General features: G+C 51.2%; 2 protein-coding genes across 2 annotated transcripts in view; both read right to left on the bottom strand.

Moving 5' to 3' along the window:
- Window positions 1-10,806, bottom strand: part of LOC119973180 (cadherin-related family member 4-like) — a 104,986-nt gene extending 94,180 nt beyond the window's left edge. The window contains exon 1 of the mRNA XM_038810825.1: window positions 10,664-10,806. The gene's annotated coding sequence lies outside the window, so the exon portion shown is untranslated. The remainder of the gene's footprint in view (window positions 1-10,663) is intronic.
- LOC119973179 (cadherin-related family member 4-like) overlaps window positions 10,677-23,443 on the bottom strand; it is an 81,266-nt gene continuing 68,499 nt past the window's right edge. Inside the window, exons 9-10 of the mRNA XM_038810824.1 lie at window positions 14,156-14,336; window positions 10,677-10,815 (exon numbers count right to left, since the gene is read on the bottom strand). Coding sequence (XP_038666752.1) covers window positions 10,809-10,815; window positions 14,156-14,336 — 188 coding nt within the window. The 3' untranslated portion in view covers window positions 10,677-10,808. The remainder of the gene's footprint in view (window positions 10,816-14,155; window positions 14,337-23,443) is intronic.

The following is a 23,443-nucleotide window of genomic DNA, read 5'->3' as shown; positions in this document are numbered from 1 at the left end:
ATACCAGCACCTTCCCAGTGTCTATAATCCCAGAAACACTCCCAGTGTCTATAATCCAAGCACCCCTTATAGTGTCTATAATCCCAGCACCCTCTCAGTCTCTATAATCCCAGCAACCCTCCCAGTGTCTATAATCCCAGCCCCCCTTCCAGTGTCTATAATCCCAGCCCCCCTCCCAGTGTCTATAATCCCAGAACCCCTCCCAGTGTCTCTAATCCCAGCAACCCTCCCAGTCTCTATAATCCCAGCACCCCTTCCAGTGTCTATAATCGCAGCCCCCCTTCCAGTGTCCATAATCCCAGAACCCCTCCCAGTGTCTATAATCCCAGCACCCCTCCCAGTGTCTATAATCCCAGCACCCCTCCCAGTGTCTATAATCCCAGCCCCCCTCCCAGTGTCTATAATCCCAGCCCCCCTCCCAGTGTCTATAATCCCAGCCCCCCTCCCAGTGTCCATAATCCCAGCTCCCCTCCCAGTGTCTATAATCCCAGCCCCCCTCCCAGTGTCTTTAATCCAAGCACCCCTCCCAGTGTCTATAATCCCAGCCCCCCTTCCAGTGTCTATAATCCCAGACCCCCTTCCAGTGTCCATAATCCCAGCCCCCTCCCAGTGTCTCTAATCCCAGCAACCCTCCCAGTCTCTATAATCCCAGCACCCCTTCCAGTGTCTATAATCGCAGCCCCCCTTCCAGTGTCCATAATCCCAGAACCCCTCCCAGTGTCTATAATCCCAGCACCCCTCCCAGTGTCTATAATCCCAGCCCCCCTTCCAGTGTCTATAATCCCAGCAACCCTCCCAGTCTCTATAATACCAGCACCCCTTCCAGTGTCTATAATACCAGCAACCCTCTCAGTGTCTATAATTCCAGCCCCCCTCCCAGTGTCTATAATCCCAGCCCCCCTCCCAGTGTCTATAATCCCAGCACCTTTCCCAGTGACTATAATCCCAGCACCCCGCCCAGTGTCTCTATTCCCAGAACCACTTCCAGTGTCTCTAATCCCATCCCCCTCCCAGTGTCTATAATACCAGCACCCCTTCCAGTTTCTATAATACCAGCACCTTCCCAGTGTCTATAATCCCAGAAACACTCCCAGTGTCTATAATCCAAGCACCCCTTATAGTGTCTATAATCCCAGCACCCTCTCAGTCTCTATAATCCCAGCACCCCTCCCAGTGTGTATAATCCCAGCCCCCCTCCCAATGTCTATAATCGCAGCACCCCGCCCAGTGTCTCTAATCCCAGAACCCCTCCCAGTGTCTCTAATCCCAGCCACCCTCCCAGTCTCAATAATCCCAGCCCCCCTTCCAGTGTCCATAATCCCAAAACCCCTCCCAGTGTCTATAATACCAGCCCCCTCCCAGTGTCTATAATCCAAGCACCCCTCCCAGTGTCTATAATCCCAGCCCCCCTTCCAGTGTCTATAATCCCAGAACCCCTCTCAGTGTCTATAATACCAGACCCCCTTCCAGTGTCTATAATCCCAGAACCCCTCCCAGTGTCTCTAATCCCAGTCCCCCTCCCAGTCTCTATAATCCCAGCACCCCTCCCAGTGTCTATAATCCCAGCTCCCCTTCCAGTGTCTATAATACCAGCATCCCTCCCAGTGTCTATAATACCAGCCCCCCTCCCAGTGTCTATAATACCTGCACCACTCTCAGTGTCTATAATCCCAGCACCTTTCCCAGTGACTATAATCCCAGCACCCCGCACAGTGTCTCTAATCCCAGAACCCCTTCCAGTGTCTATACCAGCACCCCTTCCAGTTTCTATAATACCAGCACCTTCCCAGTGTCTATAATCCCAGAAACACTCCCAGTGTCTATAATCCAAGCACCCCTTATAGTGTCTATAATCCCAGCACCCTCTCAGTCTCTATAATCCCAGCAACCCTCCCAGTGTCTATAATCCCAGCCCCCCTTCCAGTGTCTATAATCCCAGCCCCCCTTCCAGTGTCTATAATCCCAGAACCCCTCCCAGTGTCTCTAATCCCAGCAACCCTCCCAGTCTCTATAATCCCAGCACCCCTTCCAGTGTCTATAATCGCAGCCCCCCTTCCAGTGTCCATAATCCCAGAACCCCTCCCAGTGTCTATAATCCCAGCACCCCTCCCAGTGTCTATAATCCCAGCACCCCTCCCAGTGTCTATAATACCAGCCCCCTTCGCAGTGTCTATAATCCCAGCCCCCCTTCCAGTGTCTATAATCCCAGCCCCCCTCCCAGTGTCCATAATCCCAGCTCCCCTCCCAGTGTCTATAATCCCAGCCCCCCTCCCAGTGTCTTTAATCCAAGCACCCCTCCCAGTGTCTATAATCCCAGCCCCCCTTCCAGTGTCTATAATCCCAGACCCCCTTCCAGTGTCCATAATCCCAGCCCCCTCCCAGTGTCTCTAATCCCAGCAACCCTCCCAGTCTCTATAATCCCAGCACCCCTTCCAGTGTCTATAATCGCAGCCCCCCTTCCAGTGTCCATAATCCCAGAACCCCTCCCAGTGTCTATAATCCCAGCACCCCTCCCAGTGTCTATAATCCCAGCCCCCCTTCCAGTGTCTATAATCCCAGCACCCTCCCAGTCTCTATAATACCAGCACCCCTCCCAGTGTCTATAATCCCAGCAACCCTCTCAGTGTCTATAATTCCAGCCCCCCTCCCAGTGTCTATAATCCCAGCCCCCCTCCCAGTGTCTATAATCCCAGCACCTTTCCCAGTGACTATAATCCCAGCACCCCGCCCAGTGTCTCTAATCCCAGAACCACTTCCAGTGTCTCTAATCCCATCCCCCTCCCAGTGTCTATAATACCAGCACCCCTTCCAGTTTCTATAATACCAGCACCCTCCCAGTCTCTATAATCCCAGCCCCCCTTTCAGTGCCTATAATCCAAGCAACCCTCCCAGTGTCTATAATCCCAGCACCCCTCCCAGTGTCTATAATCCCAGCAACCCTCCCAGTGTCTATAATCCCAGCCCCCCTTCCAGTGTCTATAATACCAGCATCCCTCCCAGTGTCTATAATACCAGCCCCCCTCCCAGTGTCTATAATACCTGCACCACTCTCAGTGTCTATAATCCCAGCACCTTTCCCAGTGACTATAATCCCAGCACCCCGCACAGTGTCTCTAATCCCAGAACCCCTTCCAGTGTCTATACCAGCACCCCTTCCAGTTAGTATAACACCAGCACCTTCCCAGTGTCTATAATCCCAGAAACACTCCCAGTGTCTATAATCCAAGCACCCCTTATAGTGTCTATAATCCCAGCACCCTCTCAGTCTCTATAATCCCAGCAACCCTCCCAGTGTCTATAATCCCAGCCCCCCTTCCAGTGTCTATAATCCCAGCCCCCCTTCCAGTGTCTATAATCCCAGAACCCCTCCCAGTGTCTCTAATCCCAGCAACCCTCCCAGTCTCTATAATCCCAGCACCCCTTCCAGTGTCTATAATCGCAGCCCCCCTTCCAGTGTCCATAATCCCAGAACCCCTCCCAGTGTCTATAATCCCAGCACCCCTCCCAGTGTCTATAATCCCAGCACCCCTCCCAGTGTCTATAATACCAGCCCCCCTCGCAGTGTCTATAATCCTAGCCCCCCTTCCAGTGTCTATAATCCCAGCCCCCCTCCCAGTGTCTATAATCCCAGCTCCCCTCCCAGTGTCTATAATCCCAGCCCCCCTCCCAGTGTCTTTAATCCAAGCACCCCTCCCAGTGTCTATAATCCCAGCCCCCCTTCCAGTGTCTATAATCCCAGACCCCCTTCCAGTGTCCATAATCCCAGCCCCCTCCCAGTGTCTCTAATCCCAGCAACCCTCCCAGTCTCTATAATCCCAGCACCCCTTCCAGTGTCTATAATCGCAGCCCCCCTTCCAGTGTCCATAATCCCAGAACCCCTCCCAGTGTCTATAATCCCAGCACCCCTCCCAGTGTCTATAATCCCAGCCCCCCTTCCAGTGTCTATAATCCCAGCAACCCTCCCAGTCTCTATAATACCAGCACCCCTCCCAGTGTCTATAATCCCAGCAACCCTCTCAGTGTCTATAATTCCAGCCCCCCTCCCAGTGTCTATAATCCCAGCCCCCCTCCCAGTGTCTATAATCCCAGCACCTTTCCCAGTGACTATAATCCCAGCACCCCGCCCAGTGTCTCTAATCCCAGAACCACTTCCAGTGTCTCTAATCCCATCCCCCTCCCAGTGTCTATAATACCAGCACCCCTTCCAGTTTCTATAATACCAGCACCTTCCCAGTGTCTATAATCCCAGAAACACTCCCAGTGTCTATAATCCAAGCACCCCTTATAGTGTCTATAATCCCAGCACCCCTCCCAGTGTCTATAATCCCAGCCCCCCTCCCAATGTCTATAATCGCAGCACCCCGCCCAGTGTCTCTAATCCCAGAACCCCTCCCAGTGTCTCTAATCCGAGCCACCCTCCCAGTCTCAATAATCCCAGCCCCCCTTCCAGTGTCCATAATCCCAAAACCCCTCCCAGTGTCTATAATACCAGCCCCCTCCCAGTGTCTATAATCCAAGCACCCCTCCCAGTGTCTATAATCCCAGCCCCCCTTCCAGTGTCTATAATCCCAGAACCCCTCTCAGTGTCTATAATACCAGACCCCCTTCCAGTGTCTATAATCCCAGAACCCCTCCCAGTGTCTCTAATCCCAGCCCCCCTCCCAGTCTCTATAATCCCAGCACCCCTCCCAGTGTCTATAATCCCAGCTCCCCTTCCAGTGTCCATAATCCCAGAACCCCTCCCAGTGTCTATAATCCCAGCCCCCCTCCCAGTGTCTATAATCCCAGCCCCCCTTCCAGTGTCTATAATCCCAGCCCCCCTTCCAGTGTCTATAATCCCAGCAACCCTCCCAGTCTCTATAATCCCAGCACCCCTCCCAGTGCCTATAATCCCAGCAACCCTCCCAGTGTCTATAATTCCAGCCCCCCTCCCAGTGTCAATAATCGCAGCACCCCTCCCAGTGTCTATAATGCCAGCCCCCCTCCCAGTGTCTATAATCCCAGCACCCCTCCCAGTGTCTATAATCCCAGAACCCCTCCCAGTGTCTCTAATCCCAGCCACCCTCCCAGTCTCTATAATCCCAGCACCCCTTCCAGTGTCTATAATCGCAGCCCCCCTTCCAGTGTCCATAATCCCAAAACCCCTCCCAGTGTCTATAATCCCAGAACCCCTCCCAGTGTCTCTAATCCCAGTCCCTCTCCCAGTCTCTATAATCCCAGCACCCCTTCCAGTGTCTATAATCCCAGCTCCCCTTCCAGTGTCCATAATCCCAGAACCCCTCCCAGTGTCTATAATCCCAGCACCCCCCCCAGTGTCTATAATCCCAGCCCCCCTTCCAGTGTCTATAATCCCAGCCCCCCCCCCCCTTCCAGTGTCTATAATCCCAGCTCCCCTTCCAGTGTCCATAATCCCAGAACCCCTCCCAGTGTCTATAATCCCAGCACCCTTCCCAGTGTCTATAATCCCAGCACCCCTTCCAGTGTCTATAACCCTAGCACCCTCCCAGTGTCGATAATCCCAGCACCCATCCCATTGTCTATAATCCCAGCATCCCTCCCAGTGCCTATAATCCCAGTGCCGATAACTCTAGTGTCTATAAATCCCAGTGTCTGTAATTCCTACTCTGCTCCCAGTGTCTGTAATCCCAGTGTCTATAACCCCAGTGTCTATAACCCCAATGTCAATAACCCCAATGTCAATAACCCCAATGTCAATAATCCCAGTGTCTATAACCCCAATGTCAATAACCCCAGTGTCAATAACCCCAATGTCAATAACCCCAGTGTCAATAACCCCAGTGTCAATAACCCCAATGTCAATAACCCCAATGTCAATAACCCCAGTGTCAATAACCCCAGTGTCTGTAACCCCAGTGTCAATAACCCCAGTGTCAATAACCCCAGTGTCAATAACCCCAATGTCAATAACCCCAGTGTCTGTAATCCCAGTGTCTATAACCCCAGTGTCAATAACCCCAGTGTCAATAACCCCAATGTCAATAACCCCAATGTCAATAACCCCAGTGTCAATAACCCCAATGTCAATAACCCCAGAGTCAATAACCCCAATGTCAATAACCCCAGTGTCTATAACCCCAGTGTCAATAACCCCAGTGTCAATAACCCCAGTGTCTATAACCCCAGTGTCTGTAATCCCAGTGTCTATAACCCCAGTGTCTATAACCCCAGTGTCTATAACCCCAGTGTCAATAACCCCAGTGTCAATAACCCCAGTGTCAATAACCCCAGTGTCAATAACCCCAGTGTCAATAACCCCAGTGTCAATAACCCCAGTGTCAATAATCCCAGTGTCTATAACCCCAGTGTCAATAACCCCAGTGTCAATAACCCCAATGTCAATAACCCCAGTGTCAATAACCCCAATGTCAATAACCCCAATGTCAATAACCCCAGTGTCAATAACCCCAGTGTCTATAACCCCAGTGTCTATAACCCCAGTGTCTATAACCCCAGTGTCAATAACCCCAGTGTCAATAACCCCAGTGTCTGTAACCCCAGTGTCTATAACCCCAGTGTCCATAACCCCAGTGTCATAACCCCAGTCTATAATCCCAGTGTCAATAATCCCAGTGTCAATAACCCCAGTGTCAATAACCCCAGTGTCTGTAACCCCAGTGTCTATAACCCCAGTGTCCATAACCCCAGTGTCATAACCCCAGTCTATAACCCCAGTGTCCATAACCCCAGTGTCATAACCCCAGTCTATAATCCCAGTGTCAATAACCCCAGTGTCAATAATCACAGTGTCTATAACCCCAATGTCAATAACCCCAGAGTCAATAACCCCAGTGTCAATAACCCCAGTGTCAATAACCCCAGTGTCAATAATCACAGTGTCTATAACCCCAATGTCAATAACCCCAGTGTCTATAACCCCAGTGTCTATAACCCCAGTGCCAATAACCCCAGTGTCAATAACCCCAGTGCCAATAACCCCAGTGTCAATAACCCCAGTGCCAATAACCCCAGTGCCAATAACCCCAGAGTCAATAACCCCAGTGTCAATAACCCCAGTGTCAATAACCCCAGTGTCAATAACCCCAGTGTCAATAACCCCAGTGTCTATAACCCCAGTGTCAATAACCCCAGTGTCAATAACCCCAGTGTCAATAACCCCAGTGTCTATAACCCCAGTGTCAATAACCCCAGTGTCTATAACCCCAGTGTCAATAACCCCAATGTCAATAACCCCAGTGTCTATAACCCCAGTGTCTATAACCCCAGTGTCAATAACCCCAATGTCAATAACCCCAGTGTCTATAACCCCAGTGTCTATAACCCCAGTGTCAATAACCCCAGTGTCAATAACCCCAGTGTCTATAACCCCAGTGTCTATAACCCCAGTGCCAATAACCCCAGTGTCAATAACCCCAGTGCCAATAACCCCAGTGCCAATAACCCCAGAGTCAATAACCCCAGTGTCAATAACCCCAGTGTCAATAACCCCAGTGTCTATAACCCCAGTGCCAATAACCCCAGTGCCAATAACCCCAGAGTCAATAACCCCAGTGTCAATAACCCCAGTGTCAATAACCCCAGTGTCTATAACCCCAGTGTCAATAACCCCAGTGTCAATAACCCCAATGTCAATAACCCCAGTGTCTGTAACCCCAGTGCCAATAACCCCAGTGTCAATAACCCCAGTGTCTATAACCCCAGTGTCAATAACCCCAGTGTCTATAACCCCAGTGTCAATAACCCCAGTGTCTATAACCCCAGTGTCTATAACCCCAGTGTCTATAACCCCAGTGTCTATAACCCCAGTGTCTATAACCCCAATGTCAATAACCCCAGTGTCAATAATCCCAGTGTCTGTAACCCCAGTGCCAATAATCCCAGTGTCAATAACGCCAGTGTCAATAACCACAGTGTCAATAACCACAGTGTCAATAACCCCAGTGTCAATAACCCCAGCGTCAATAACCCCAGTGTCTATAATCCCAGTGTCCATAACCCCAGTGTCAATAACCCCAGTGTCATAACCCCAGTGTCTATAATCCCAGTGTCCATAACCCCAGTGTCATAACCCCAGTGTCTATAATCCCAGTGTCCATAACCCCAGTGTCATAACCCCAGTGTCAATAACCCCAGTGTCAATAACCCCAGTGTCAATAACCCCAGTGTCTATAATCCCAGTGTCCATAACCCCAGTGTCATAACCCCAGTGTCAATAACCCCAGTGTCTATAACCCCAGTGTCATAACCCCAGTGTCAATAACCCCAGTGTCTATAACCCCAGTGTCTATTACATAATTGTCTATAATCCCAGTGTCTATAACCCCAGTGTCAATAACCCCAGTGTCAATAACCCCAGTTTCAATAACCCCAGTTTTAATAACCTCAGTTTCAATAACCCCAGTTTCAATAACCTCAGTTTCAATAACCCCAGTGTCTATAACATAATTGTCTATAATACCAGTGTTGAAAATCCCAATGTCTATAATTCCTGCTCTGCACCCTGGGCGGCACAGCAGCACATTGGTTAGCACTGTTGCGTCACAGCTCCAAGCTCCCTGGTTCGATTCCAGCTTGGGTCACTGTCTGTGCCGAGTCTGCATGTTCTCCCTGTGTCTGCGTGGGTTTCCTCTGGGTGCTCTGGTTTCCTCCCACAGTCCAAAAATGTGCAGGTTAGGTGGATTGGCCATGATAAATTGTCCTTAAGTGTCTACAATTCCTTCTCTGCTCACAGTGCCTGTAATCCCAGTGTCAATAATGTAAATTTATAATACCAGTGTCTATAACCACAGTGTATATAATCCCAGTGTCTTTAATACCAGTGTCTAATTGTTGCACGCCTTGCTAAGCTGCATCAGTACAGCTACAACACTGGCAATTGCCCAGGTGTGTCCTGTATACAAGAAACAGGGCAAATTCAATCCAGCCAATTACTGCCCCATCAGTCTTCTCTCCCCCATCATCATCTCAGCAAGGTGATGGAAGGACTCATTAACAGTGCCATCAAGAGGCACTTATTTGGCAATAGTCTGCTCACAGATGCTCAGTTTGTGTTCCGCCAGGGTCATTCAGCTCCTGTTCTCATTACAGCCTTTGTTCAATCATGAACAAAAGAGCTGAATGCCAGAGGTGAGCTGAGAGTGACTGCCCTTATCATCAAGTCAGCATTTGAGCGAGTACGGCATCAAGGAGCCCTAATTAAACTGGAGTCAATGGGAATCGGGGGAAAACTCTCCTCTGGTTGGAGTCATGGCTGGAACAAAGAAAGATGGTTGTGGTTGGAAGTCAATCATCTCAGCTCCAGGACATCACTGCAGGATTTCCTCAAGGTAGTATCTTAGGCACAACCATCTTCAGCTGCTTTCATCAAAGACCTCCCTTCTATCAGACATGGGGATATTTGCGGATGACTGCCCAATATTCAGCATCATTCGCGACTCCTCAGATAATGAAGCAGTCCTTGTCCAAATGCAGCAAGACCTGGACAATATCCAGGCTTGGGATGGCAAGTGGCAAGTTATATTCCCGCCACACAAGTGCCAGGCAATGACCATCTCCTACAAGAGAGGATCTAACCATCGCCCCTCAGTGGGCCACCGCTGAATCCCCCATAATCAACATCCTGGGGGTTACCATTGATCAGAAACTGAACTGGACTAGCCACATTAATACTGTGGCTACCAGGGCAGGTCAAAGGCTCTGAATCCTACAGTGAGTAACTCACCTCCTGACCCACCAAAGCCTGTCCACCATCTACAAGGCACAAGTTAGGAGTGTAATGGAATACTCTCCACTTGCCAGGACAAAGCAGCCTGCTTGATTACTCCTTCTTCCACAAACATTCACCCCTCCACCACCGACAAACAGTGGTCGCCATGCGTACCATCTACAAGATGCACTGCAGTAACTCACCAAGGTTCCTTTGACAGTACCTTCCAAACCCATGGCCACTACCATCTAGAAGGACAAGAGCAGCAGATACTTGGGAACCCCACCACCTGGAGGTTCCCCTCCAAGTCACTCACCACCCCGATTTGGAAATATATTGCCATTCCTTCACCGTCGCTCAGGGCAAAATCCTGGAACTCCCTCCCTAACAGCATAGTAGGTGTACCTACACTTGAAGGACTGTAGTGGTTCAAGAAGGCAATGCACCACCACTTTCTGATGGGCAACTAGGGATGGGCAATAAATTCTGGCCGAACCAATGACGCCCACATCCCAGTAAATGAATTAAAAAGCAATTCCTTCTCTGCTCACAGTGTTTATAATCAAAGTGCCTATAATCCCAGTGCCTTTAACCCCAGTCTGTATAACCCCAGTGTCTATAATCCCAGTGCCTTTAACCCCAGTCTTTATAACCCCAGTGTCTATAATCCCAATGTCTATAATTCCTACACCGCTCCCTGTGCCTATAATCCCAGTGCCTTTAACCCCAGTCTGTATAACCCCAGTGTCTATAATCCCAATGTCTATAATTCCTACACCGCTCCCTGTGCCTATAATCCCAGTGCCTTTAACCCCAGTCTTTATAACCCCAGTGTCTATAATCCCAATGTCTATAATTCCTACACCGCTCCCTGTGCCTATAATTCCAGGTCTCACACCCCCTGTTCCCCCAACCCCCACCCCACCCCATGGCCATTTCCCTGAAGGTTTCTGGATCTGAGAAGCTGTAGTTCCTTACCTTCACACTACTGGCGTGATACTTGAATTTAAAATAAGAGTTTTCATTGGCTACAATTGTATATGAGAGGTTAGTATTGGAGTAATCAGGATCAATGCACGTCAGGTCAAAGAGGATTGTTTCCACTGGAGTTGTTTCTGGGATGTTAGTCCCTGGAGAGAGACAGAGAATAAAGCGTTTACTGGATTTATCCTCATGAAAATGAAACCGATTATACCTGACTCACTCTGCTGAGGCTGAGACAAACCTTGATGCTTCCAGCCACCTGTTGGCACTTTCTCTATGTTCTTTTCTTTCCTGCCTTTTCAGAGTAACTGGCCAAATCACACTATTTATAATCTTGAGCATTGCTGAAAAAAATAAATTTTCAAAGCTTTCCAACTTGCACTCTTCGGGACAATCACAAGAATACCAATATTAAGAGAAACAACAATTTTATACTGCATGAGAAGAGAATGCTGGTTGGTCAGCAAATGGATTGTGGATTGGTGGAGGTGATGGAGACTGCACCAGTTGATGGTGATTGATAGTTAACTGCCAAGCATTGTTTGAAACTTAAACCAGGCAATTTGACTCTGATTGGTCAAGGCATTGCCCTATGGAATGAACCAGCGAATGGCTGTCACTTATTTTGCTGAGCTGACATTGACGTTGGTACTCTTTTTGGCAAAATGTCCTTTGTCAGCAATACTCAGATTCTGCACTGCCACCTGATGATTAGTTATAATATTGTTTTTGTACACATTCCTGGTTCCATAACTGCTAGGTTTCAACTTGGTTTCTCAATGTGAAAGCTGCACTGATTGCATTTAAACTACTTTCAGCAGTCAAATGCATTATGTCGAAGACAGTAAATATTGAATGAGAAACAACATTAAACCAACGTCCCCAACCTTCCGAGGGAGCATGTATTTTATGAAACCCCCTACCTTCGATCCCTGATGAAGGATTCCCTCAATTCCATGACTCTGCCTCTATGCCTCGTTACCGCGGAAATTAAAATAGTCATCTTTGGGTTGTTAGTTTATTGTTAACGTTTGTTTCAACTGAAGACTCAATTTTTAATTTAAATCAGCTGGAGAATTGGCCAATGCAGTTAGAATTCCTCCCTGGAGATGGCAACTCAGCAAGTAGATACGGTTTGACAATGGGACAAACTTGGGGCATTCCCCATCACTTTACAACCAAAGAAACAGCTTTGAGGTGCAGCATTGTTATGACAGCCTGGGCGATTCTGCTGTCAATTACAGTCCATAGACCCGGAAGTACCAACACAAATTAATTAACCAATAATTTCTGTGTTTTCCTGATATCTTTAATCCTTGACTGCCCCAATGAGCTACAGCACCAGATTTATGAGGAAAACATTACGGGCGCGATTCTCCGCTGCCCACGACGGGTCGGAGAATAGCGGGAGGGCCTTCCCGACATTTTTCCCGACCTCCCGCTATTCTCCCCCCCCAACGGCCGCCCCATGACACGAATCGTTGCTCGCCGTTTTTTACGGCAAACAGCGATTCTCCCCAGGCCGATGGGCCGAGTTCCCAGGCCTTTACGGCCGTTTTCACGAATGCCAACACACCTGCTCTCACAATTCGTGAAAACGGCCGCAAAGTGCCGTCCCGGACAACCATGGCACCGATTGGCACGGCTGCACCACGGCCATGCCAAGGGTGGCATGGGCCTGTGATCGGTGGGCACCGATCGCGGGCAGCGGGTCCAACACCCGCGCACTCTTTGTTCCTCCGCTGCCCCGCAGGATCAGTCCGCGGGGCGGCTGAGGGGCATGACGGCCCGCGCATGCGCGGGTTTGATGCATATGCACGGCTGACGTCATCGTGCGCGTCAGCCGCCGTGACGCTTGGCGCGCGGGCTTAGCGACGGTCGCTAAGGCCGCGATGCCATTCTTCACGGGGCCGCGCTGCTAGCCCCGACCGGGGGGGAGAATCGGGTCCCGGGAGGGGGCGCGGAGGCTGCCGTGAAACACGGCCAGTTTCACGGCAGCCTTTACGACTGTCCGCATTTGCGAAGAATCGCGCCCTACATTTTTCTATTTATAATAAGGAAAAAGATGAATATATACTGGTAAAAATGGAATAATGGACTGCTAATCTAACTATTCCCAAAACCCTGTCCCACCCTCCACCCAGACACACACATAAAACAAACAGATGGTGGGGATAGAGAAAGGATTGAAAATAACAGGGGTTAAAAGGGCCCAAGGTCTTTGCTGCTGAGGGAGCGGTCTTCATAGCGAACAGAAAGCATTGCAACCATCGACTGTTTAGAATAATCTAATGTCTGCCTTCAATTAGAACTGTCAGGCTGACAGCATGATGGTGCAGTGGTTAGCACTGCTGCCTCACGGCGCCGAGGTCCCAGATTCAATCCTAGCTCTGGGTCACTGTCCATGTAGAGTTTGCACATTCTCCCCATGTCTGCATGGGTATCGCCTCACAACCCAAAGATGTGCAGGTTAGGTGGATTGGCCACGCTAAATTGCCCATTAATTGGAAAAAATGAATTGGGTTCTCTAAATTAAAAAACAATAAATAATTTAAAAAAAAGAACTTACATGCTGTAGAATTTTCTCTGAGGAGTCACTCCCACTTGACTGACCTCAGTCTCAAACTGACTGCCCCCATCAGGTCTGTGCAATTTTAGCTTGTGTCTAACAAATAGGAGTCAGGGACTGGGAGTCAGGAGCTGGGAGTCAGGGACTGGGAGTCAGGAGCTGGGAGTTCGGGACTGGGAGTCAGGTGCTGGGAGTCAGGGACTGGGAGTCAGGGGCTGGGAGTCAGGGGCTGGGAGTTCGGGACTGGGAGTCAGGAGCTGGGAGTCAGGGACTGGGAGTCAGGGGCTGGGAGTCAGGAGCTGGGAGTCAGGAGCTGGGAGTCAGGGACTGGGAGTCAGGGACTGGGAGTCAGGGACTGGGAGTCAGGGGCTGGGAGTCAGGAGCTGGGAGTCAGGAGCTGGGAGTCAGGAGCTGGGAGTTAGGGACTGGGAGTCAGGGACTGGGAGTCAGGAGCTGGGAGTTTGGGACTGGGAGTCAGGAGCTGGGAGTCAGGGACTGGGAGTCAGGGACTGGGAGTTAGGAGCTGGGAGTCAGGGACTGGGAGTCAGGGGCTGGGAGTCAGGGGCTGGGAGTCAGGAGCTGGGAGTCAGGAGCTGGGAGTTAGGGACTGGGAGTCAGGGACTGGGAGTCAGGAGCTGGGAGTCAGGGACTGGGAGTCAGGAGCTGGGAGTCAGGGACTGGGAGTCAGGAGCTGGGAGTCAGGGACTGGGAGTCAGGGACTGGGAGTCAGGGACTGGGAGTCAGGAGCTGGGAGTCAGGGAGTGGGAGTCAGGAGCTGGGATTCAGGGACTGGGAGTCAGGAGCTGGGAGTCAGAGATTGAGAGCCCACTACCTTCCTGCCCTATGAATGTTGACTGCAAATGAGAAGTTGACTGGATAAAAATCCCAGAAGGAATAGTGTGGCTACTGATACTTACACCAGGATGGGAGGAGTGCACCTCGGGTCATTGTCATTCACATCGGTCACATAGACTGTGACATTAGCCAATGAACTGTAAAGGTAGCTGTCGTCAAAAGCTACAATAACCAACAAGTTGACAGCAAGGCCCGGTTTCTGATCCAGGTCGAGGTTGTAAGAAGTTTTGATGATTCCGGTTGCTGTAAGAATGACAAGTTATGGAAGAAGTTAGACATTGAATCAGACACCACTGCCATCCATACCAAACAACAGGAAGTAGGGAAAGGGAAGTAACACTGTACATTCCCAACTCTCAGCCAGTGACATCCCATTGCCAACCATGGGAAGGAGCCCTCCACTTTAATCTTGTTTTTAGTATAAAAATTTTCACATTGTGTCAGGCATGTTATACTCTGTAACATACTGATGTACCATCAATTGGACTCGAGACACGATGAAGATCCAAACTGTGGCTTTAATCAGCTAGTTGTTAGCCCGGTGGTCGACTACAGAGAAAGCGCGACCACCGGGAAACCTGGGTACTTATACCCCGCCTCGGAGGCAGGGTCTACTTGCCTCTCGACCAATTGGTGAGCAGTCACATGACTAGTCCCAGCCAATCAGACGAGAGGCACATGACCAGCCAGAGCCAATGGGGAACCAATGCTCTGCCCCAATGGCAGTGCTCACATTCATTCCACCACACATACATGTGTTATATAATGTACGCAGACGTTTGGTGCAGTGTACACCTTTCTGTGTGGAATGAAGTTTAATAACTCATTGCCCCAGTGATATTTATCCTTGTATCCTACAGTCTCATTTCTCACATTCTGGTGCAGTTTAATGGTGACATCCATCATTGTATTACAGCAAACTGACTGATTATTGCATCCACAGACTGACAGCTGGTAAAATGTCAGGTAGGGTTACGGGAATAGGGTCACCACTTCAAAGTTATTCAATCATGAAGGGAAATGAATGGAGCATGTGTGGAAGCTGTCAATCACAGACTAGTAAAATTAATATCAAAGAGAAACAAATGAATGGCTTGCAGATCAAAGATCTAAGGGGGTTTAAACCCAGCTGACTGCTTTTCTCCTTCCAGGAATTGACAGGTGCTGCTTCCTGTGTCTGAGCCAGGAGGTGTGTTTGCTCAGGTGAGTGTTAAAGCAGTGATTATTTTCACGGCCTCTGTCTGGACTGCTCTCTAGCTTCCGATCAATGGCTTCTGGGGGACTTTAGTGAAGAGGCTCCTGGGACATTATCTGTTGTGCACCACACAGCTGATCAGATACATCAGATGGAGGTAGGAACTCCCGAAGGGTGGACAGTTGGGGGGCAGGTTGACCCCAGGGTCCAGTTGCTGTCCAGAAGGGTTTTGAGCTTCTGAAATGGACAGTCCCATTGATGTGGAGATAACCAGGGACAACATGAGGGGTTGTCAGCGAGGATCCAGCAATTGGAGGTGCAGCTAGAGGAGTCCAACCGCATGCAGAAGCAGGAGGTGGTGCCGACAATGTGTGTCACCCAGGCCAGCACCGTACGGGTGGTGTTTGCGCTGGTTGCATTGGGGGTGATGGTTTTGGCTATGGATCAGCATGTCCAAGGCCTGGGGCATTCTATACAGATACTGGCCAAGGCCTCGGCAGGCAGCCATCGCAGGAGTGCTTCTGAGCATGGCCCAGCTCCAGAAAGTGGTGGCACAGTCACTGGCTGATGAGACACAGACCCAGAAGGTGGTGGCACAGTCAATGGGTAATGTGACACAGACCCAGGCTACTCGATGGCCGCGAGCATGCAGACCCTGATCAAGATCAGTGAGGGCCTCTAGGACTGGCAGCATCGGTGGTGGGGGAGCCTCAGGGGATAGCTCCACTCGCATCACCATCCCATGGAGTAGCCCGGAGACCATTGTCACTTCGAGGGAAGAGGAGGTAATGTGGCCCATGCCGGTGACTCCCGCAGGGGAGGTGCCGGAACACCGCAGCACCTCAGACTCCCCCCCCCCCCCCCCCCCCCCCGTCCCTTGTGTACCTGGTGGGCAGCTGGCAGGACGGAGTAGCACCTTGCCACCTAAGACACCTGAGCAGCAGCTGAGACCATCCAGGCTGGGTTACCCCAGGAGACGGCTGCCAACAGGGACCCAGGGTCGCAGGGTGGGAATCACAGCAGGACACCTCCACTCCTGATGCACCATCTGGGGATCCACCAAGATGTAGCGTTCGGGCCCGTAAGGCCAGAGAGTCAGACACCAGTTAGGTTGGCACAGGTGCAGGGCACAGTTCAGTTATAGGGGCCCATTACCACCCCTCTCTGACTGTTGGCCAGCTCAGACCAGTCCGCCCGCACACCCATCTAATACATGTGACAATAATAAATCAAATCAAATCAAATCTGACAGAGCACCGAGGCAGGGCTAGGGCTCAAATCTGTATATATGTAATGAGCGGACGTTGTGGGTGTCCCAAGGGTCACCACGCTCCCTATCCCCACCCCTGACCATCGCTACCACCGTCACCCCAGGGGTTTGATGGCACCCTGTGATGGAATGACCAGTTTGCATGTAGAGATTGTTTTATTATGCTCTTGACGTAGCATAAGCTGATGTGCACTCTGACAAAGGAGGGTTCAGACTTGGAGATAGATTTAACACATTTATTAAACTGTTAACGATTCTCCTACTTGGATTCGACTCTCCTGTTAATCCTGCTACAGCTACTCAGACTGACAAACCAGTCTGCTACAATCCACATGGTGGGTGTGATGTTTTATCAACTCTGTGTACTCACCAAGTGTCTCCACTGGAAAGAGGAAGATCATGTGTGCTGTGTCCTTTTATATGGGTTGGTGTAATACCCTCCTGTGGTGGTCTCACCTCTGTGTGTATCGTGAATGCTCATTGGCCGTGTCCTATTTTACTGACCTATTGGTTGAATGTCTGTGTGTCATGTCTCTGGTGCTCCTTCTAGTGTCTAGCTAGTCTACGTGTATTTACATTAACCCCTTGTGTATTTACAGTGATGCATATCACCACAGGGATCCCCCAGGTGGACAGTGGTAAGTGCTACCGTGGGCAGGAGTCAGACGTTGTCATACGATGCGGAGCACCAGAGCTCATCGCAGAGCGGGTTGTCATCATCCTCCACCCCATGGACCAGACCCGCTGTTACTGCCAACCCAGGACCCCCACAGTGTAGTGTAGCAGGTATGTATCATGCAGGGGGTTGCAGGTGGGGGTTGGCTGGGGCCGGGGGAGGGGGAGTAACCTACAGGGTGTGGGGCTGGTATGCGGTGTTTGTGCCTATGGCAGTACCCCCCCAGTTGGTGAACCTGGAGGTAATCAAAACCACGATGCTGGCGACCCTCCCAGCATCACACCAGGCGGCCCCTCCAGAGTGGCCCAGGCACCTGAACCACATTATCAGGAGGCCAAAGCAATGCTCGAACACGCTCCTGGTTGCTGCATGGGCATCGTTGTAGCGGGTCTCCACGTCGATCTGTCGTCCAGATAGGCGTCATCAGCCACAACGGCAATGGATAACCCTTGTCATCCAGGAGCCAAACCTCCCAGCCGGGGGTGTGGTGTCTCGAACATTCAGGAATTAGCGAGTGTGCCTGGATGAAGGCGGCGTGCACATTGCCCAGGTATTGATCGCAGACGTGCATAATGCGCAGCTGATGGTCACATATCAGCTCCACATTCATCGAGTGGATCCCCTTTTGCTTTGTATCGAGTGGCCTTCAGGAGCCCCTAGGGGGCGATGTATCCCATCGATCACCCCCTGGACCCGAGGCATCTCGACGATGGTGGCAAACCCCGCTGCCCGGGCATCCTGGTGGGCTCGATCCACATAGAAGTGGCTGTATTGTGCTGACTGGGCATATAGGTAGGGCCTCCATAACGGTGCAGATACATCTGTGCACCGAGGTCTATGAGATCCCGGACGTCCCCACTTGGAGCCTGGAGGGACCCCATCGTGTATGTCTGTGACGCCATTGTTTAAAAAAGGAGGTAGGCAGAAAGCAGGAAATTATAGGCCAGTGAGCTTAACTTCAGTAGTAGGGAAGATGCTGGAATCTATCATCAAGGAAGAAATTGCGAGGCATCTGGATAGAAATTGTCCCATTGGGCAGACGCAGCATGGGTTCGTAAAAGGCAGGTCATGCCTAACTAATTTAGTGGAATTTTTTGAGGACATTACCAGTGCAGTAGATAACGGGGAGCCGATGGATGTGGTATATCTGGATTTCCAGAAAGCCTTTGACAAGGTGCCACACAAAAGGTTGCTGCATCAGATAAAGATGCACGGCATTAAGTAGTAGCATGGATAGAGGATTGGTTAATTAATAGAAAGCAAAGAGTTGGGATTAATGGGTGTTTCTCTGGTTGGCAATCAGTAGCTAGTGGTGTCCCTCAGGGATCCGTGTTGGGCCCACAATTGTTCACAATTTACATAGATGATTTGGAGTTGGGGACCAAGAGCAATGTGTCCAAGTTTGCAGACGACACTAAGATGAGTGGTAAAGCAAAAAGTGCAGAGGATACTGGAAGTCTGCAGAGGGATTTGGATAGGTTAAGTGAATGGGCTAGGGTCTGGCATATGGAATACAATGTTGACAAATGTGAGGTTATCCATTTTGGTAGGAATAACAGCAAACGGGATTATTATTTAAACGATAAAATATTAAAGCATGCCGCTGTTCAGAGAGACTTGGGTGTGCTAGTGCCTGAGTCACAGAAGGTTGGTTTACAAGTGCAACAGGTGATTAAGAAGGCAAATGGAATTTTGTCCTTCATTGCTAGAGGAATGGAGTTTAAGACTAGGGAGGTTATGCTGCAACTGTATAAGGTGTTAGTGAGGCCACACCTGGAGTATTGTGTTCAGTTTTGGTCTCCTTACTTGAGAAAGGACGTACTGGCGCTGGAGGGTGTGCAGAAGAGATTCACTAGGTTAATCCCAGAGCTGAAGGGGTTGGATTATGAGGAGAGGTTGAGTAGACTGGGACTGTACTCATTGGAATTTAGAAGGATGAGGGGGGGATCTTATAGAAACATTTAAAATTATGAAGGGAATAGATAGGATAGATGCGGGCAGGTTGTTTCCACTGGCGGGTGACAGCAGAACTAGGGGACATAGCCTCAAAATAAGGGGAAGTAGATTTAGGACTGAGTTTAGGAGGAACTTCTTCACCCAAAGGGTTGTGAATCTATGGAATTCCTTGCCCAGTGAAGCAGTTGAGGCTCCTTCATTACATGTTTTTAAGGTAAAGATAGATAGTTTTTTGAAGAATAAAGGGATTAAGGGTTATGGTGTTCGGGCCGGAGTTCGAGCTGAGTCCACAAAAGATCAGCCATGATCTCATTGAATGGCGGAGCAGGCTCGAGGGGCCAGATGGCCTACTCCTGCTCCTAGTTCTTATGTCTTATGTCTTATGTGTAAAAGTTCAGAGCGACCGTCTCCTTGACGGCCACCAGGCGCGGGTGCCCTCCCCCATACACCGCAGTGCCAGGTGCGCCATGATCTGGCAGATATGTCGCACTGTCTCCCTGCTCAGCCAAAGTCTTCGACGGCCCGGTCTGGCACGTCCTCGAAAGACAGATGCTGCCCGTACACGTGAGGCCTCATGGTGCCTTCTTGGCACCTCCTCCTCCTCAGCCTGTTGGGTGGCTGCCCCCTGTTCCTCTGAGGCAGGCTCCATTGCTGCAGCTTCCTCCCCCTCCTTGGCTGCTCGGCTCTGCCCATAGGGGGAGATGAGGAGCTTGTACAGGGCTCCACCCGTGGCTCCGCCCGTGGCTCCGCCCATGGGCCCTCCCACTACCGGAAGTATAAAGTGCTGCAGCCGTAAGCCCTGCTCTCAGTTCCTCTGGTCGCAGGCTGGCTCAGTTGTAAGACTATTAAAACCACAGTTTACTTCCAATCGAGTCTCTAGTGAATTAATGGTCACAAAACAATTTAATAGTCTTAGAAAACTTGAAGAAAACTACTATGGAATCAGCCCTCAAACCTGATCAACTAGAACTCGACCCGCAGGCTGCAGAGGCGAAGGAAATCTTTCTACACTGGCTTCGGTGTTTCAAGGCCTACCTGGCTGAATCAAGCACATCCGAAACTACAGAGGAGCAGAAACTCAGCCTACTGCACGCAAAGGTGAGCCATCGTATCTCTATGCAACTCAATTGTACCACATCATATACTAAGGCCCTGGCTATGCTCAACCGATTGTACGTGCGGCCAATTAACAAGGTGTATGCCCGGCACATTTTCACGACTCGCCGCCAGCGCCCCGCAGAGTCGTTAGAAGACTTTCTGCGAGATTTAAAAGCCCTTGCTCGGGACTGTAATTTTCAGGCTGTAACAGCCGCCCAACATATGGAACTCGCTGTACGTGATGTATACATTGCAGGGCTTAGGTCTAACTATGTGCGCCAGAGATTGCTTGAAAAAGGGGCCCAGAACTTGGAGGACACGGTAGAGTTAGCTACAACTGTGGAGGTTGCGTTCCGCAGTTTGAACTCATTCCCCGTGGATGAGGCAACCCCATCGTGGGCCCCCGACCAGCGACTGCCCCAGGCCTGCGCCGCGTGGCCACCCACCCACTATGGAGCGTCAGCGTGCCATTTTTGTGGCCAGCCCCAACACCCACGGCTGCACTGCCCGGCCCGCAACGCGACCTGCAGCAACTGCGGTCGCAAAGGACACTATGCCCGAGTATGCCTGGCAAAATCAAAAACTCCAAATTCCCCCGCAGTCCAGAGCACTCGCCTCCCAAACTCGCAGGCCCCGTAATGCTGCAGCATGTCTGCCGACTCCGCCCCCACCCGACATGTGCGACTCATGGGGGCCGCCATCTTGGCAATCCTCCTCCACGCGGCCGGCCACGTGCGATTCATGGGGGCCGCCATCTTGGATGCCATCTTCCTCGCCGCTCGCCACGTGCGATCCACGGGGCGGCCATCTTGGATGCCATCTTCTTCAGCACCCGCCACGTGCGATCAACGGGGGCCGCCATCTTGGCTATCAACCGAACCGAACCTCGACGACTACGACCTCAGCGGACAGTCATTACGGGGCCACTCCAGCACAGCTGATCGAGCCGCCGACTACCCGCAACTCAAAGCAGTCACGTTGGACCAGTCGCGTCCGAAGCGCGGACAGTCATCACGGGGCCACTCCAGCACAGCTGATCGAGCCGCCGACTACCCGCAACTCAACGCAGTCACGTTGGACCAGTCGCGTACGAAGCACCTCCAGAGCTCGATGATGTCCGTTAAAATCAATGGGTACAGGACACCGTGCCTCTTCGACTCCGGAAGCACCAAGAGCTTCGTACACCCAGATCTGGTAAGACGCTGTTCGCTCCCGATCTTCCCTGCACGGCAAACTATCTCTCTCGCCTCGGGCTCACACTCAGTACACATACAAGGGCACACTGTCGCGACCCTAATGATTCAGGGCGCCAGCTACTCTAATTTCCAGCTGTACGTACTCCCCGACCTCTGCGCCCCACTCTTACTTGGACTCGACTTCCAATGTAATTTCAAGAGCCTCACACTCAGCTTCGGCGAACCTCTACCTCCACTCACTATCTGCAGTCTAGTGACACTAAAAATCGACCCCCCTCCACTTTTCGCTAATCTCACTTTGAACTGCAAACCCGTAGCCACTCACAGCAGGCGGTATAGCCTGCAGGACAGGGTATTTATCAGATCCGAGGTTCAACGGCTCCTACATGGGGGAGTCATAGAGGCCAGTAACAGCCCCTGGAGAGCTCAGGTGATGGTCATCAAGACCGGGGAAAAGTTCCGAATAGTGGTTGATTACAGCCAAACCATTAACCGGTTCACGCACCTCGATGCGTACCCCCTCCCCAGAATTGCAGACATAATTAATCAGATCGCCCAGTACCGCATATTCTCCACGGTGGATCTGAAGTCTGCTTACCACCAGCTCCCAATCCGCCCGGAGGACCACCACACACGGCGTTTGAGGCAGACGGCCGCCTCTTCCATTTCCTCCGGGTCCCCTTTGGCGTCACGAATGGGGTCTCGGTGTGCCAACGAACAATGGACCGAATGGTGGACCAGTATGGGCTGCGGGCCACGTTTCCGTACTTGGACAATGTCACCATCTGCGGCTATGACCAGCAGGACCACGACGCCAACCTCCACCGATTTCTCCAAACCGCCCAGAAACTCAATCTCACCTATAATACGGGGAAATGCGGTTTCCGCACGACCAGTCTAGCCATCCTCGGCTATATCGTGGAAAACGGAGTCCTGGGCCCCGACCCAGTCCGTATGCAACTCCCTCTCCCTCATTGTCCCAGGGCCCTCAAAAGGTGCCTGGGATTCTTCTTGTATTATGCCCAGTGGGTCCCCCAGTATGCGGACAAAGCCCGCCCACTATTTAAGGCCACACTCTTTCCTCTGTCAGATGAGGCTCGCCAGGCCTTCAACTGCATCAAGGAGGATATCGCCAAAGCCACCATGTGGGCGGTGGATGAATCCGTCTCCTTCCAAGTAGAGAGCGATGCCTCAGAGGTCGCTCTCGCCGCCACTCTGAATCAGGCAGGGAGACCAGTCGCCTTCTTCTCCCGAACCCTCTCCGCTTTGGAACTTCGACACTCCTCAGTCGAAAAGGAAGCTCAAGCCATTGTTGGAGCCGTACGGCACTAAAGGCACTACCTCGCAGGTAGGAGGTTCACCCTCATCACCGACCAAAGATCGGTTGCCTTCATGTTTGACAACTCGCAAAGGGGCAAAATTAAAAATGATAAAATCTTGCGGTGGAGGATTGAACTCTTCACCTATAATTATGATATCATATATCGACCGGGGAAGCTCAACGAGTCCCCAGATGCCCTGTCCCGCGGCACATGCGCCAGCGTGCAAGACGACCGCCTGAAGGCTATCCACAATGACCTCTGCCACCTGGGGGTCACCCGGCTCGCCCACTACGTCAAAGCCCGAAATCTGCCTTTCTCCACCGAGGAGGTCAAAGCCATCACCAGGGATTGCCCGATCTGCGCGGAGTGCAAACCGCACTTCTATAGACCAGACAAGGCCCACCTGGTAAAGGCATCCCAGCCCTTTGAACGCCTGAGCATCGATTTCAAAGGGCCACTCCCCTCGACCAATCGAAATGTGTACTTTCTGAACGTCATCGATGTGTTCTCCCGCTTCCCCTTTGCCATCCCGTGCCCCGATATGACCTCCCACACAATCATCAGAGCCCTGCACAGTGTCTTCACCCTGTTCGGTTTCCCCAGCTACGTACACAGCGACAGGGGTTTGTCCTTTATG

Source organism: Scyliorhinus canicula, chromosome 11 (genome assembly GCF_902713615.1).
Source record: "Scyliorhinus canicula chromosome 11, sScyCan1.1, whole genome shotgun sequence".
NCBI lineage: Eukaryota > Metazoa > Chordata > Chondrichthyes > Carcharhiniformes > Scyliorhinidae > Scyliorhinus > Scyliorhinus canicula.
This window is presented reverse-complemented; position numbering and strand designations above follow the sequence as displayed.